The sequence below is a fragment of the Castor canadensis genome, chromosome 16, assembly GCF_047511655.1.
Source record: "Castor canadensis chromosome 16, mCasCan1.hap1v2, whole genome shotgun sequence".
NCBI classification, from domain to species: domain Eukaryota; kingdom Metazoa; phylum Chordata; class Mammalia; order Rodentia; family Castoridae; genus Castor; species Castor canadensis.
In genome coordinates, this window is record NC_133401.1 from 63,095,974 (window position 1) to 63,111,422 (window position 15,449).

General features: G+C 44.7%; 1 protein-coding gene across 3 annotated transcripts in view; it reads right to left on the reverse strand.

Moving 5' to 3' along the window:
* The window catches only part of Fstl4 (follistatin like 4), a 386,297-nt gene that overhangs the window by 14,709 nt on the left and 356,139 nt on the right, over nucleotides 1-15,449 (reverse strand). For 2 of the 3 annotated variants that reach the window (XM_074057277.1, XM_074057276.1), the window contains 5 exons: nucleotides 13,101-13,262; nucleotides 12,578-12,712; nucleotides 11,376-11,402; nucleotides 7,549-7,667; nucleotides 5,510-5,659 (listed from right to left, as the gene is read on the reverse strand). In XM_074057277.1, the coding sequence (XP_073913378.1) occupies nucleotides 5,510-5,659; nucleotides 7,549-7,667; nucleotides 11,376-11,402; nucleotides 12,578-12,712; nucleotides 13,101-13,262 (593 nt within the window). The remainder of the gene's footprint in view (nucleotides 1-5,509; nucleotides 5,660-7,548; nucleotides 7,668-11,375; nucleotides 11,403-12,577; nucleotides 12,713-13,100; nucleotides 13,263-15,449) is intronic. The other variant, XM_074057275.1, reaches the window with a different exon arrangement.

Here is a 15,449-nt window from a genome sequence, read left to right on the forward strand (position 1 = left end):
CCAGCTCCAGGACACTCTCTTTACTCCTCCTAGGAACCTTGTGGGCCTTTTGGACCCTCAGCAAACTTCCCCAGCTGCTCTGAGGCCTGGGTTCTGGTGAGCTGGTCTTTCCCACTGGGTTATCACTAGTAGACTCTGAGATCATTATCATCCTTCCTGTGCCATTGTTCCACTGAGCGTCTTTCTCACATCCTTCAACTGACGCCTCTGCGACTATGCCATCAGGCAGACACGCACACTCGTTTTAACTGCAGTGTCTGCAGCTCTGCTATCTATTGAGAAGATAGCTACTCCCACATGAAGGTATTATTATAATGGAGTTTTATAAGTGCAAAAGCTTTACTCTGTGGTATCTGTGCTGTGAGAATAGAATCCTCAGGTTTTCTTGTCATTGGCCAATATCATAACCACTCCCTCTGACTCAGAGTTCACTGTCATCTTTCCTACCACTCCACTTACCTGGAATGATTCCTTCTTGGTTTCAGTGGCTTCTTCTCCACCTCACCTCAGCCACCACAACTTGAAACATCTGTTGAGTTCCTGTATCTACTTCTCCTTAACTCATTTCTACCAGGTTTTCATCTTTATCACCCTAGACCTTCATGCCAAGTTCACAGATCACTTTCTGACCCGCCTCTTACCATTTCAGCAAGATTTCACATGGTCAACCATTCCCTTGTAGAAACACTTTCTTCACTTATTTCTCGTCTACATCTTTTCTTTGGTACTGGCTTCTAATAAAACAACCCTCTACAGTCACCTGCTAATAACCTCAAGCTAACATATACAGAACTAAATCCGATTTTGCCCATTCCTGCTGAGATGTTTCTTTCTTCCTCACCACCATCTTTGAAGTCTCCCTTTATCTTCTCACTCTAATTAAAAACTCCTGTCCTCTGAACTCCCAAGGACAGGATGTTTTTATTTTCCTAAGCTTCACATACCCCAGAACCCTTGAGTCCCTGATTGTTCCTACCACCTGCCAGCTTCCTGGCTCTTCAATAACCAAAGGCCTTGGAACCTAACAGTGCCTTCCTCTATCTGGAGCTTCCTAACCCATGCCATCTGAACAGTCTTTAGTTTCTTTCCTCCAGCTTCCCATTTGCCCGTCCTTTTCACAACAAAATTTCTACAAATATTTAGGCAGTAGCCATTGTCGTTCAGATTTCTTTCTCTTAAAAAGAGGCTGAAGAGCTAAATAAAAAATCTCTTAAATTCAGAACAGAATTTTCCTGTTCCAATGTGTTGAGGAGTGACGATTTGGGAGAGAAAAGGTCCTGGTGAAAATACCAGGCTCTCAGTTAAAAGCCTCAGGATTAGGGGAGAATGAGAGGCAGACTCAGCCTTCCAGAGACCTTACAATGATTAGTTCTCTACTCTTTCTGCCTAACAGAGGAGAGAGTAAACCCTTTCTGCTGGGTGACATCCATTTAAAGTCTACAAATTTTTTTTATAGAGAATGTTTAGACACAAAGAAATTACTGGGCATTCCAAGAGACAGATGATATGACTTAAAACATTCAAAAGTCAATGGGAACAGACTCACAGGGTATTCACAAAGAAAATAATCTCTGTATATAAACAGGGAGTTAAAGTATAAATTTTAGAAGCAAAAAATGAAATGCCTGAAATAAGGACTCATTTTGCTAAGCTCATATTAGACACAGCTAAGAGAGATTAGCAAACCAAAAGACATGTTGCTAGAACATATCCAAATTGAAGAAGCAGACATGTAGGACACAATGGCAAGACGTAACTTGTTTGTTGTTTTGTTTTAAACAGAGATCCTGAGGTAGAGGTGAGAATGAGGCAGTAGGATATTTGAAGTAATAATTGCAGATAATTGACCCATCTGATGAGATCTATCCATACCTTCAAGAACCTCTGGAAACCCCAATGAGAATAAATACAAAGAATACCTAAAGTGCTACAGACTAGAGACAAAAGAAGACATATTACCTTCAAAAGAGCATCAATAAGACTGATGGTTGGTGTCTTAAAGTGCTGATAATTACCAATCTATCCTTCAGAAATATATTTGCTAACAAATAAAAACTGTCAGAGTCTGTTAAAGAAGTATTTTTTTAAATGACCCCATTTTAGCACATGGGAAGCAGGAAGATTGTGAGTTTGAGGCCAGCCTGGGATACATACCAAGAGCCAAGACTCTAGCAAAAACAAACAAAAACCTTTATGTAACTATGAACTTCAGGTATAATAAATATATGGGTAAATATAAATTATTGCCTGGTCAGATGGTTACAGTAATCATCTTCTAGGTTAAATTCTATACAGTTAAAACTCACTGCCATAAAAATGCAAAATGCAGGCAGAAGGTTAAAGGACTTAAATTGTTCTAGCATTTGGCATTGTTGAGGACATGAACAATTTATATACAACTATATTGATACAAGGATGCGTGCTATTGTCTCTGTGGTGTTAATAACATAAGAGTATATCTTTGAATATACTCTTTGAATATTCTCTTATATAGAGAAAAGCAGAATAAAAGTGTTTGACAAAGCCAAAAGGAGAAAACAACACAAACAGGTTAATTAAAATTAAGATAGTAAATATAAATCAACCATATAATTAATTGCATTAACTATAAATGGATCAAATACTGCAAGTAAAAGGATAGAAAAATAACATGAGAACACTAATCAAAATATTTGATTTAGCTGTACTAGGATTAAGCAAAAAGAGACTTTCAGGCAAGCAGCATTACCAGAGATTAGAAAAAAAATATTCTTTTTTTTTCTGAAAGAAGAAGTCTTTCTGTCAGGAAGACAGTACAAGGCAAAAATGTGTAAAACCTTTTGAGACATAGATATATCCACAGTTATTATGGAAGATTTGAACACTCCTCTTAGCACTAATGGACTAAGCAGCCAAAAAAAAAAAGTCACTAAGAACAAGAGACCTAAATATAGTGAATCAACTTGATGTAACTGACTTATACAAAGTGCCATGCCTAGCAATATCAGCACATTCTCTTAAAGTGCCCAAGGAACATTTACCAAAATTGATCATAAGCTCAGTTTTAATCTTTAATAAACTTCAAGGCATTAAAATTGCTCAGTGCAATTCTCTAGCCAGGGAATTATAAAAAGGTTGTATTCGCTAAGAAAAAGCACAACCCTGTTTCTATCCAGCTTTCCTCATACAGTGAGCCCACACCAGGGCAGCTGAGCACTGCTGGGAAGAGTCCCACTCTAAATTTACACCTGCAGTTCTTCAGTAGGCCTTCGATCACATGTGTTGTCCAGCAATTACCTGTGTCTGGCTGATTCAATATCTTGTTCAGTGAAATTTCACCTTTCTTCAAATCCCTGGCCCTGGTGATAATTTTCGTTCTTATTTCACAGAAAATAAAAGTAAGCAGAAGAAAGTCCATCTAACTACCAACCCCTGTATCACCCATTTGTACCTGTGCCTGAATTCCTTCCATTTCCTCCTATTCTAAGGAAAGACTGTTGTTTTAGCTAAGGCTGGCATCCCCACTTGTGTGCTTTGGATGCTATTGACCTTTGATGGTGCAGGGAAAAGGAGAACTGGGAAAGCAGGTATTTCCATTAGCATATAAATTCTGTGATGTCACCTACTCTATAAAAACTTTGTGTGGCATCCCCTTCCAGCTACTACCTCATTGCTTTTCTTTTACATTAAGACCCCTCCATATTCTCCCAGCCTAGTTCATCCCATGTCATTCTAACTTGCATCCACTCCAGCAGGATGGTGTTCATGCTTTCATCCTATCTGTTCCTGCTAAGGTGATCCACACCCTTCTGGTAAGAAGTCCAGTAGCCAATTCTCAGACTTTATAACATGCCAACACTCAGCAGCATTTGCCATGAGTGACCACCAACACTCCTATGAACACTCTGCTCTTGGCTGCTGAAATACCATCCTCTCCTGATTTTACTCCTGTTTTCCTGGCAGTCCTTCTTGAACTCCTTTTTTCTTCTCCACGTTTCTTGATTTTTAAACATGGGAGTGCTTCAGGCCTCCAACCTTGATCTCCTCTCTAGTTGTACTCCCCTTGGTGATTTAACCTAGTTCTCTGGATTCAATCTGTCTGTAGGCTGAGGATACCCAAATTGGTGTCTCCAGCCTGGACCACTCCTCGATTCTAGCCCTTTCTTCGAATGCTCACTTGTCTCTACTTAAATATCTGATGCTGCTCGAAACTTATTTGTTCCTCGGTCTGCCCTTTGATTTCCCCTGTCCTTTGCCCAAAGTCTCTTCTGTCATAGTGTATTAGTTTCATATTGCTACAACAACAAATTACCACCAATTTGGTGGTTTTAAACAACATAGATCTCTTTGTCTTGTAGTCTGGAGACCAGAAGCCATAATTGATTTCACTGGATAAAACCAGTGTGTTAGTAGGGACATGCTCCTTCTTAGAAGCATGAAGGGAGGATATGTTTGTTTGCAATTTCTAGCCTCTACAGCTACACCCCTTGGCTCATGACCCCTTTGTCCAATCTACAAGGCTGGCAATGTAGCATCTTGCTTTAGTGTCTCTCTGCCTCCCTCTTACAAGGATACTTGTGACTGTATTTAAGGCTGCCCAGATAATCCAGGATAATCCCCTAACTTGAAAACCCTTAATCATATCTACAAAGGTCCTTTTGCTATAGAAGGTGACATTCACACGTTGGTACATGAACATCTTAAGGACCATTATTAAGCATGCCACACACTGTAAATGGTATCACCATTCTGTGCTGAAGTTAATAAGCAAATGAAAACCTTGATTCCTTTTTCTCTGAAAGCTTGCATTCAACCCATCAGAAGCCTTTTAGGCCCCGTGTTTGAAATACAGCAAGAAACCTTGTCGTTTCTCAGCTGATGACCTCTACTGCTGTCATCATCTCTTGCCTGGATTAAGTCCCTCCACATCCCACCTCTAGCCTCCTGGCTGTTAACACAGCAGCCGTATTGACACGCTAAAGTCAGATTATGTCACTTCTCTAATCACAACCTGTCAGTGGCTTTCTATCTCACCTTCGATTTTATTCTAGGACCTAACTGGCCTCCAAGGCTCTCTTTGTTTATCCTTTACCTCACTGCATCCCACTGTTCCCCCTCATCACTATGCACTGCTCCCATGGTCTGCATCCAATGTGGTGTTAAGATCTCAGCTTCTATTCCCCTCCAGAGCAAAGATCAATTTTAAATAGTCCTACAGTTCCTCTGGCTCACTACACTAGAATTTCCCAGCCCTATTTCTTACAGCTCCCTGAAATTCTGATTTATGGTCTGTCTCCCTGACTAGAATCTAAATTCTGGGGATATCAGTGCCTATCCATGGCTGTTTCTTGAGCTCCTACAACAGTGCTTAGCACACAGCAGATGATAAACAATGAATAGCTGCATATGAATATTCCCTCTAGGCTGACCATTTCTCATAGTTTCTGGGGAGTGTACAGAAAGCAAAAGGGAATGCAACAAGCTGCAACCCAGAATTCACAGTCTTTTTCACTCCTTTCAAGAGTTGTACCTGGAGGACTTTCTGGGCTTGAACATCAACCACAAGGACTCTGCTCAGTGCTGGCTGGGCCACATAGATGTACTGGTTCCTGATGTTGACTGCAGATGCCCACTGGCATGTCTGGATGGCATCTCCTTCCCCTCGAGGGCAGATTTCTTCCTGTAAGGAGACAGGTTGCCATGTGTCCTCTTCCTCCCTTCCTCCTAACCCTCCTTGCTCCCCTTCTTCCCAGTCTTGGGATCTATGGGTTCATTCAACATGGCGCACAAACCCCACCACCAATTTCTCACTTCATGTCCCTTCTACCCCTCTGCACAGGCTGTAATCCCTTTGTGTCCTCTCAGTCAGCAACTTCCAGGTTATCTTCTTCCACTCTTTGGTACCACTTTCCTCATCCCTGTCACTGGCAGCTTCTGTTAACGGATGAACTTACAAAAGAGTTACCCACACTCTTTCTTCACTTGCTCACATGCTCCTTAAATAGTCCTCACCACAAAGCTGACACCAGCTTGACTTCTTAACTGTTAAATTTAACCAAGGCATCATTTTATTTGAACTTGAGGGTGTTGACTATTCTTGGTTTCCCTTCCCTCCATCCATTCCCAGTGGCTGATCCTCCTCTGTTGCTGGATTCTGCTCAGCTTGCTGATCTGTGTTGCTGTGCCAGGGTTCATTTCTGGATTTTGTTTCTTCTCTAAAATCTGCTCCCTTCTGGATCTCATAGAAACCTTTGGCTTTAGGTACAGTCTACACACTTCCAACTCCCAGATTCAGATCTTTAGCAGAGGCCTCTCCCCTGAACTTCAACTTACACAGCCAACTGTGCTTCCTCCTGGATCAAGTAGATATCGTACTCAAAAGAGAGGTGGAGGAAGATCCCGAGGCACTATGCACTCAGCCCTCCTAGAAGGGCTGCCCCATGGTAACCCTTCCAGTGAGATGTTTGAACATTTTTTAAATGCAAAAACTAATATTTGGGACTCTCCCACAGCTTGCTGTGGTCTTGTGTTGCAAGAAATAGCTTTGGGACCTCTCTCATGGTCTTGAGTTCTGGTTAGGATTTAGGAAATTTCCCCACCTTGCTGGTTAGGTTATTGCAAATATATGAGAAATTAGTACTCACGTGGCAGAATGCAATTATTCAAACCTAATTGTTAGAAATTAGCCAGGACCACTCCTTCTAGCTGGTTTCATGGTTATTATGTGGAAGAGAATTCATTGGTAGTAACACTTCTAAAGAATAATTAGTCCTGGAAAACATCTGCTTCTAAGCTACACATGTAAAAAGCCCAACAACCTGAGCTTTGCCACCAGCTAGAACAGCAATGTGACAAACTGCTGTAGGAACTTGTCTGAGCCAAGCCTACTTCTTCCACAAACTCCAAGCCCATCACATCCATCAGTTCATTCATTGTGCATAGACTGAGGCCATGCTAGGTGTGTCCTCAAGGGGATGGCACATGGGGGACTTTAGATGGCCCTTTTGGATTTGGCACTACCATCTTGTTCTTCAGGAGCTTACAGTATCCCATGAGGCCCAGCAGAAAAGAGATCAGATATGGAAGGCACAGCTGGAGGCCTGGCAGCTGGGTCTTGGGAGCAGGAAGGGCTTCCTTGGATCTGCCAGCAGCAACCATCTCTTCTGCCTCTGCCCACTGCGTATCACCTTCTACCTGGCTTCAGGTTTTGTTCATAGCACTTCTGCCACTCTGGATGTTCACCCCAGACTCCCCCATAGTTCCCTCATGGCCACTGGCAGCTGTCTGTTCCCAGTGCTGTCTCCACCGGTTGACTATACATCTGGAGGCCAGGAACCCAGGTGTACCCTGGGCCTCACCTGGGGCTGAGGGAATGAAAGTGGATGCTGGAGGGAGGAGGAAGAGTTAGAACTCTCAGCCTCACATGTTTCTCCCCAGCCTCATCACAGTTGGAACGGTACCACTCACTTATAGCAAATAGAGCTGCAGAGACCTGATGGCCCATCTGGTTACAGACTGATTTCTAGGACTTTGTGTGATCTACAAGCCACCGCAAGCACAGAAACTCACATAGCTCATGAAAATCTTCTCCGTGGGTCTGAGGTGCCTCTGGATCTCACAGTCCGCAGGGTGGATGACAGCAATGCCATCATCAGAGAAGACGTAGAACATGTTTCCCACACTGAGGCCTGGAAGGGGCAAGCAAAGCATGGTCATACCCCTCTAGCTGCTGGCCCCCTGGCAGGATCACAGGCAACATGGGGCACACAAGACACAGTAGTTTGGCACAACTGATGCAGGCACAAAATGCAATTCCTGAGAGGGGTGGTGGTGAGAAGACAGCTTGTAACACCCTGCTTGATGTTGGTTGGGGGGTGTGAGAGAAAGTACCCAAGAACTGAGAATAAAACCCACCACCAGCTCTGCAGTACCCAGGCTGTCTCCCAAATGTGCACAGCTGCCCTGTGTCACCAACATGTTTTCAAATAAAAGATGGCCTTGGCTTTGACATTCAGTTGGCCTTTTTTTTTCTGAAAGGAAGCCTACCTTGGTTAGTCATATGGGCTACTTAAAGCAGGATGGATTCAATGGTACAAAAAAAGTAAAGGTGCTTATTTTTAATTTGGGGGGCACGTTGACACCGTATCACTCCCTGCAGTGTGGGGCCCAAGGAGGCTGTGGCTCATATACTTTTGCTCACCCTTGGTCCTGGCCTAACTATTCCTTTCACACACCTTGTTCCCACTTCTTCCCCACCAGTTTCTCTTCGGCAGCCTCGGCCAGGAATTGGAGCTCACATCCTGGCCATGTCCACCTGTTGCCCCTACCCTGACCCAGAGCTGTGGCCATCTGGGGAGTCGGGGGTGGTGGTGGGGACCAGCTAGGGTAGCCTCCTTATTTTAAAGATAAAGACACTGAGATCAAAGGAGGGGAACAGCTGGGGTTAGACCCTGAGGTCTGCCTCTAGCCCTGTCTCTTCACTCTTCTCTCTCCACAAAGAGAAACATGGCACAAAGAGAAAAAGTCTAGAGTTCTCCCTAACTCTCTCTGTCCTTCTCCCTCCCTCCATTTCTTTGAAAGCTAAAACATCAATATTTTTATAAAATCTAGGAAAAATATATAGAAAATGCTATTTCCTAGCATTCTGAGACCCAGGCACTGATTCAATGGACTGTCTGGGGAAGTTTTCAGTGAGAAAACAAAACAGAGAAATGAGAATCACCAAATCCCTTCCTTCCTCACTCCACAGGTGGTCTTCCATGTCTCAGGCCCTTGACACCTGAGAGGTGCCAGTGTGACCTTGGTGTGGGCCCAGGGTCCCAGTGCTGTGATGCAACCTCAGCTGCCCCCAGCACCTGTACTAAGAGGGTATTTGGGCATGATGGTCTCTGCCGCTGTGCAGCTGGAACCCAGCCCTGCAAAGCCACCCATGCCACGGAGCACCCAGCATCACTCCCCATGGCCAACCTCGGGGCTTCCTCTGAGACGCAGATGGAGTTGGCGGTTTGCAAGTGTCTCATCTCAGCCCCACAGAATCTTGGCATCTGGAGGCACCATGCCAGCACACCTCTGCTCTGCCCCACCTGGTAAAACTGAGCCTAGGGGCCAGAGGGGTCTAAGTCTCCCTGAACCACAAACCCCAGCAGCAGCTTCCCTGATCTTGGAAAATCAATAGCTGGAAGAATCAACATAAGCTGGGACGCTTAATAGAGCCACGTGGGGTTTGTCGCTGTAGCTACATTTCTGGCTGAGCACAGTGCCTTGCTCATAGTCAGCACTGGACTGTGAGGCTCAACAGATACTCATTCAACATACAGTTGACTTCACAGGAGATCGGGCCCCAGGATCCAGCTCCGTGGAAGGTTTTGTTTAGGTTAGCTTCTACTAACGGGCCTAAAAGGAGGGTTTTCTTTTCAGAAGCTGTTGTCTGCTCTCATCTCCTTTTGCCTATTGAGATTCCAGCATGCCTGAGGTCTGTGGCCCCTTCCCCTTGGCTTCTGTATCTGCTACCTTTAAGCCTTGAGTTTTAGCAGGGAAGGACACAAGCATTTAGCTGCTTGGCAGGATGGAATTTGTTTGCACACCTGCCAGCCCTAAGGCGGCCCTGGGCCTTCAGTGGGCATTTGGTCACTACAGCTCATGCCACAACTCACAGGGCCTCTTGCAACCTTTGCAGGTCCCCAAGCCCCTCAGTGCAGCACATACCACCTCTTAAAGACACTGAGTACAAGCTGTGTATGCTCTGTGGCGAGGTGCTAGGTTCAGGCAGCTGTGAGAGTGTGAGGGGCTGTGGCCAGCCACTGCTGCAGTTGGCAGTGACTTCTCTCACTCTAGGCAGTGCCTCTGTCTTGCTCTCAGACTTACTGTGTCAACTTTAGTACCTGGCATTGAGGAAATTCAATGTGCACACAAATTTTAAACTGCAGACCATGCCATGTGGAGTTCTTCTGGGACCAGACAAGAAACAGCCTGGGATTTAAAGTTGGAGCTGGAAAATAAGTCACTATAGGCTGATCTGGCTCAGTCGTGGTGTAGAGATCACAAGATGGGAACTGGGACCCACATGGGTGTGTGCACTTCAAGCAGGAACTCAGGCTCTGTGACCCAACTCCCAGATGCCCAGATGTGTGTGCTTTTTTTTCTTTTTGCAGTACTGGGGCTTGAACTCAGGGCCTACACCTTGAGTCACTCCACCAGCCCTCTTTTGTGAAGGATTTTTTTTCAAGATAGGGTCTGTTTCCCCAGGCTGGCTTCAAACCACGATCCTCCTGATCTCTGCCCCCCGAGTAGCTAGGATTACAGGCATGAGCCACCCGCACCCAGCTGTGTGATAGCGTTGGGCCGTACGAAATTGTCAATATTAGACTATCTTGATGGCAATTTCATATGGCTCATAGTTTTGATAGATAAGAAACACATATACATTCATACATGTATACATACACATTATCTCTCTATATTTGTGGTACTGGGGTTTGAACTCAGGGTCTCATGCTTGCTAGACAGGTGCTCTAGCCACACCCCCAGCCCTTGCTCAGTTTTAGTTATTTTTCAGATAGGGTTTCACATTTTCATTTGGAGCTGGCCTCAGCCTATAATCCTCTTACCTGTGTGTCCCAATAGATGGGGTGGCAGGTGTGAGTTACCACACTTGACCTTATTTTTAAAAATCAACACACAAAAAATGTATATTTAGAGAAATTATGCTAGAATTTTTTCTTTAGCACTTACCCAGTCAAAGAATACTAAAGATTCCAGTGGGGACATTCAATTTTCTTTTTTTGGGGGGGGGGTGATCCTTTTATTATTTATTTATTTATTCATTTTGAACTACTCATGCTAAGTGTTTTCTGGCAGTTCTGAGAGTTGAACTCAGGGCCTCATGCTTGCTAGGCAGTCTGTCTACCACTTGAGCCATTCCCTAGCTCTTTCTTACTTTTATTATTTTTTTTTGCTGGAAATTGAACCCAGAACCTCTCAAATGCTAGGCAAGTGCTCTAACCTCTGAGATACTCCCTCAGCTTGTTGGTCTATTTTAAACAGCACAAGATAAAGCACTAAACCCAACACCAGTCAACTGCTGAAAAAAGCATAAGGCCCAGATCTGACCTGCAGCCCCTGCCAGGTACTCTGCTTCACTGAAGCTACAAGCAGCTTTCCATAGAAACGTCCCATTTTCAAATTTGCTGTTAAAGACACTAATAGGCTTTTAATTCCACTCCGGGTGTGCACCATGTGACTTTAACCTCCTCCTCCCCTCTGACTGGCATGCAGGCTCTGCCTATGGGACAGCTTGGTGTCTGCAAAGCTGTTGGCGGCTCATGGAAAGATGGCCCATCACAGACCCACAAATACGTGTGACCACAGACATGACACAGGACAATCAAGCTTGGTACCTTCCTCCCGCCACAAAATGTTTGCCACTGCAGCAGCCGAGAATTAGGAAAGCAGGGATGTGATTGAGGAAAAGAAAACAATGTCACACCTTCCACTGTAGTGATTCATTCCATCGAGGAACATTCTGGAGCCCACTCCATCACTTACAGAACCTGCACCTCTCTCTAACCCGGTCACAGTAGCAGTCCAGCAACTCTGGACATGGGTGAACCCTTCCAGATCTCAGAACCTTTTCATTCCTAAATGAATTTTTGAACATAGGCCCCAGAATCACAGCAGCTAGTGGGATTCCCCATGATAAAGAGTGAGGAACTTTTCTTCCAGGAGAACTGATTTTCACTAGGATTCCCCTAGGAAGACCACTTGAAATACTTCTGCTTATCTCCCTTGGTGACAAAGCCTTCGCACAGAATCTGACCCAGGGAAAGAGACTGTGACCAACACCCTTGCCCATGAATGCTCACCAGCAGGTTCACCTGGGAGAAAGTGACTATAAGGAGGAGCACACTTAGCATACCAGGTAGGTGACGATCCATGGAGTAAAGGCCACCATGGTGTGTATGTACAGTAGTGCCCACTTATCTTTGGGGGGCATATTCCAAGGTCCCCAGTGGATGCCTGAAACCACAGATGTCACTGAACCCCATATATGCTATGTTTTTTCCCTATATATTTAATACCTAGGATAAAGTTAATTTATAAATTAGGCTCAGTAAGAGATTATCAATAACTAATAGTAAAATGGAATAATTATAATAATACCACAAGAATGTTATGTAAGACTTGTGAATTGTTCCTTTCTGGGATTTTTCATTTAATATTTTCAGTCCATGGGAAACAAAACTGTGGATGGGTGGGGAGAATCACTGTTTACAGTGGGCAAATTCTAGGCTATTGGGATGGTGACACTTGGTGGGTGGATGGTATGAAGGGTTTTGTGAACAAGGGACAGAGCTTCTGGTCATACAGCAAGGAGGAGACAAGACTGGGGCTGGGATATTGGGGCTTTCTTGTGGACCTGGGTTCTGTCTACACCACCAGGGAGGGTCTGGTCACCCTCTATGTCCAGAGGATACAGGCTGATCCCAGTCTTGAGGGTCTCTCGGCTGGCAGCTGTGGCCCTGGTCAGTCGGTGCTCTCCCTTGCCACCCGCCACGCCCAAGCAGTTCAGTGAGGAGCTTAGAGACAAGACTGGACTCACGGGTCTTCCTAGCTGAGTCCTCAATGAAGAGGGAGGAGATGTCCTCATCCACGCCCACCTCATTCTTGGCGATGCAGGTGTATGCCCCTGTGTCTTCATACCGAACACTGCCGATGTGGAGTTCACTTCCATTGGCTGCAGAAAGGACAGTGTTCAGGGTGGCCTGCTCAGCCAAAATCCCTGTTTCCTTTCTGGGGCTACTGAGAGTGTTGGGGTTAAAAACATAGCTCTGGGGAGAAGGGACAGCCAACATCCCTGGCAATGTGCCCAGATGGCACAGCTAAAATTCAGAGGGTGCCATGGCACTTGACTGACAGCTTTGGTCACTGATCTCAGAAAGCCTGTCAGACCTATGTGTGTTCGGACGTCACAGATACTTGGGGAGATCTCTGTTCCTTCCTAACATTCCTTCCTAAGTTCCTAGCAGACTTAGAAATGAATCCTTCCTCTCGTTCCCATTCCTGAGGTGAGAATCAGCCTGGCCTGGATGGGAATATCCCACAGACAACGTGGGCATTCTTACCCAAAAGGGAAAGCTGTTTGGACCTCTGGGCTGAGACATCCATGCCATTTTTCAGCCAGGTGATTCTGGGCATGGGAATGCCCTCAGCGTGGCATCTCAGGCTGGCTGCCATCCCTGGCTCCTGCGCCTGGGTCTCCGGATAGACTCGGATGACTGGTGGCACTGTGGGTGAGAATCGGCACTGGTAAGAGGGGACCCTCACCTGGCCACAGGCCCACGGCCCAACCCTGAGACCCTGCTCCAGAGGGTGAACTCGAGATGAGTCTGGAGTTCTCTTCATCAGCTCACAATGATCGTCTGGGGCAACCCGAGCTCTGAAAGAAAGGGCTGTAAAATGGATTGCAAGCAGTAAACATGTCAGGCATTGTACAGCGTAATTCATGGCCTCCATCATTATTCTAAATATGATCAGAAAGACAGCCAAATACTTAATGCTGTTCAGCTGCTACACATAAAGAGCAACAGCCACTAGAATTTATTTCTGAATAAAATTCAGATGTGTTATTTCTGTTATCGGAAAACCATTGGACAGGGGCTTAATTTCTTGCAAGAAATGCTTCACAAAGCACTTATGGGCACTGGCTGGCAGGGATGCTAATTACAGCATTGCTCTGGGGAAGTCCTTTGATTTTCCAGTGAAAGGCCAGATGTGTCCTCCTTGGTTGTAGAGTGACTCAGCCATGGGGCCTGGCAGTCAGATTTGCGGCAAGGAATATGACCTGTCCCACTCACCAGAGGAGCAGGGGTGGGCAAGGCTCTGGTATCTTCCACAGTAACTGACCCTTCTTACGTGAGTTGGCGATGGGGAGGGGTCTAGGAGAAGTGAAGGCTGTCTGGATGATCTGTCCTCCTGCCCTAGTTCTGGGCCTAGGAAATAAAAGTCACTCTCATTTTCAGTGGCACCTGAGGGCTTACATTATCTATACATCTCATATCCAAACAGGATTTGTGGGAGCTTACATAATGATATCTAAATATCAAACTAAAGAAACACATCACAGACCTTTGGAAAGGAAGTTGGACTCTTCTAGAAGCAGATAACTATTTTCTAAGTGTTATCTGGATGCTCCCATTGTCCAAGGAAAGAAGAGAGAAACTTTTTTATTGGGACCGGAGTGTAGAAAAATTTGACATTTATTTAAGAGGAAGTGATGGCATTGATCATAGAATCTGAGCAAGATAGCAGAATTCTAGTGATCCATGTTTGGGGTGGGAGCAGAAGATGCAAGAAACTCCACTGCCTCATAAAACTCCCGGGGGCTGCTAATTATCTGATCAACTCAGCCTGCGATTCAAGTCTTTCCATGATTGGCCTCTGGGGCAAAACTAGAGGGAGGAGAAGAAACCTAAGTAAATATCTGGCAAAGGACACGATCACCTTCAAATTGGCCCAGAGCTGTTTCCATAACATTAGCTCAGACAGCTCCACATCAAACTACACGAAGACCCAAGAAAATAAAATGTGAGTTATCTCTGTGTTCAAGGTTCTGGGGTTGAGTCCCAGAATAAGGCAGAAGAGCCTTGTCACAGATCAGGCCACTGGGGATAAAGAATGTAAGTGAAAACAGTTGAGGCATGTAAGGACTGATTTAAGAGAATGCAGACAAGAATACTTTCTTTGACCTCCTTGGCTCGAAGAGGAAAGAAAGAAGCTTCCACACACCTTACACTGGATAGAGGGAGGAATGGGGTTTGAGTTGAGTAGATGGTAGTAGATTTTGGTGGGAGGTTATAATTTAAGAGCACGGAAGTAGAGCTCAGTAGCCCGAGCACTGGGCTGGTGAGTGAGTGGAGAAGGTGGTGGAACAACTGGAATTCTCGAATGTTGGGTTGCCAGGACCTGGGCATCATTACTCTTGGGCTCTCACTAGTTTCCCATCTGTTTGTATAACCTGCGTGCTAACCACAAAGCACATCTAAACAAAGTGGAAGAATCTATAGAAATAGGAAGGAATGAATTGGTTAGAAAGCCAAGAAAAAGTAAATCTAAGAGTTTGCTGCTTATAGAAACCAATAAAATAGCACAAATTTCTGGCAATTTTGATCAATCTAAAAATAAAAAACACAGAGGGGACTTAAAAATGTGAGAATACGGTATTTATTTGTGGGTAATAATATGAAAATCTCAATGAAATGCATCATATAAAAGGAAACATTTAAGTACTAATACTGAATTAAGGAGTGAACACTTAATTTTTTTTAAATGCTACGAATTGAAAACTTTTATAGGAGTGTTCCTTTAAGGACTAGAAAAGTTGTAGAGCCTAGAATAGGGAAGACATTCCAAATTCTGCCATGAAGCTAGTATAACCTTGACTGTGGACACTAAAACCCAACAAGGTCATGGGG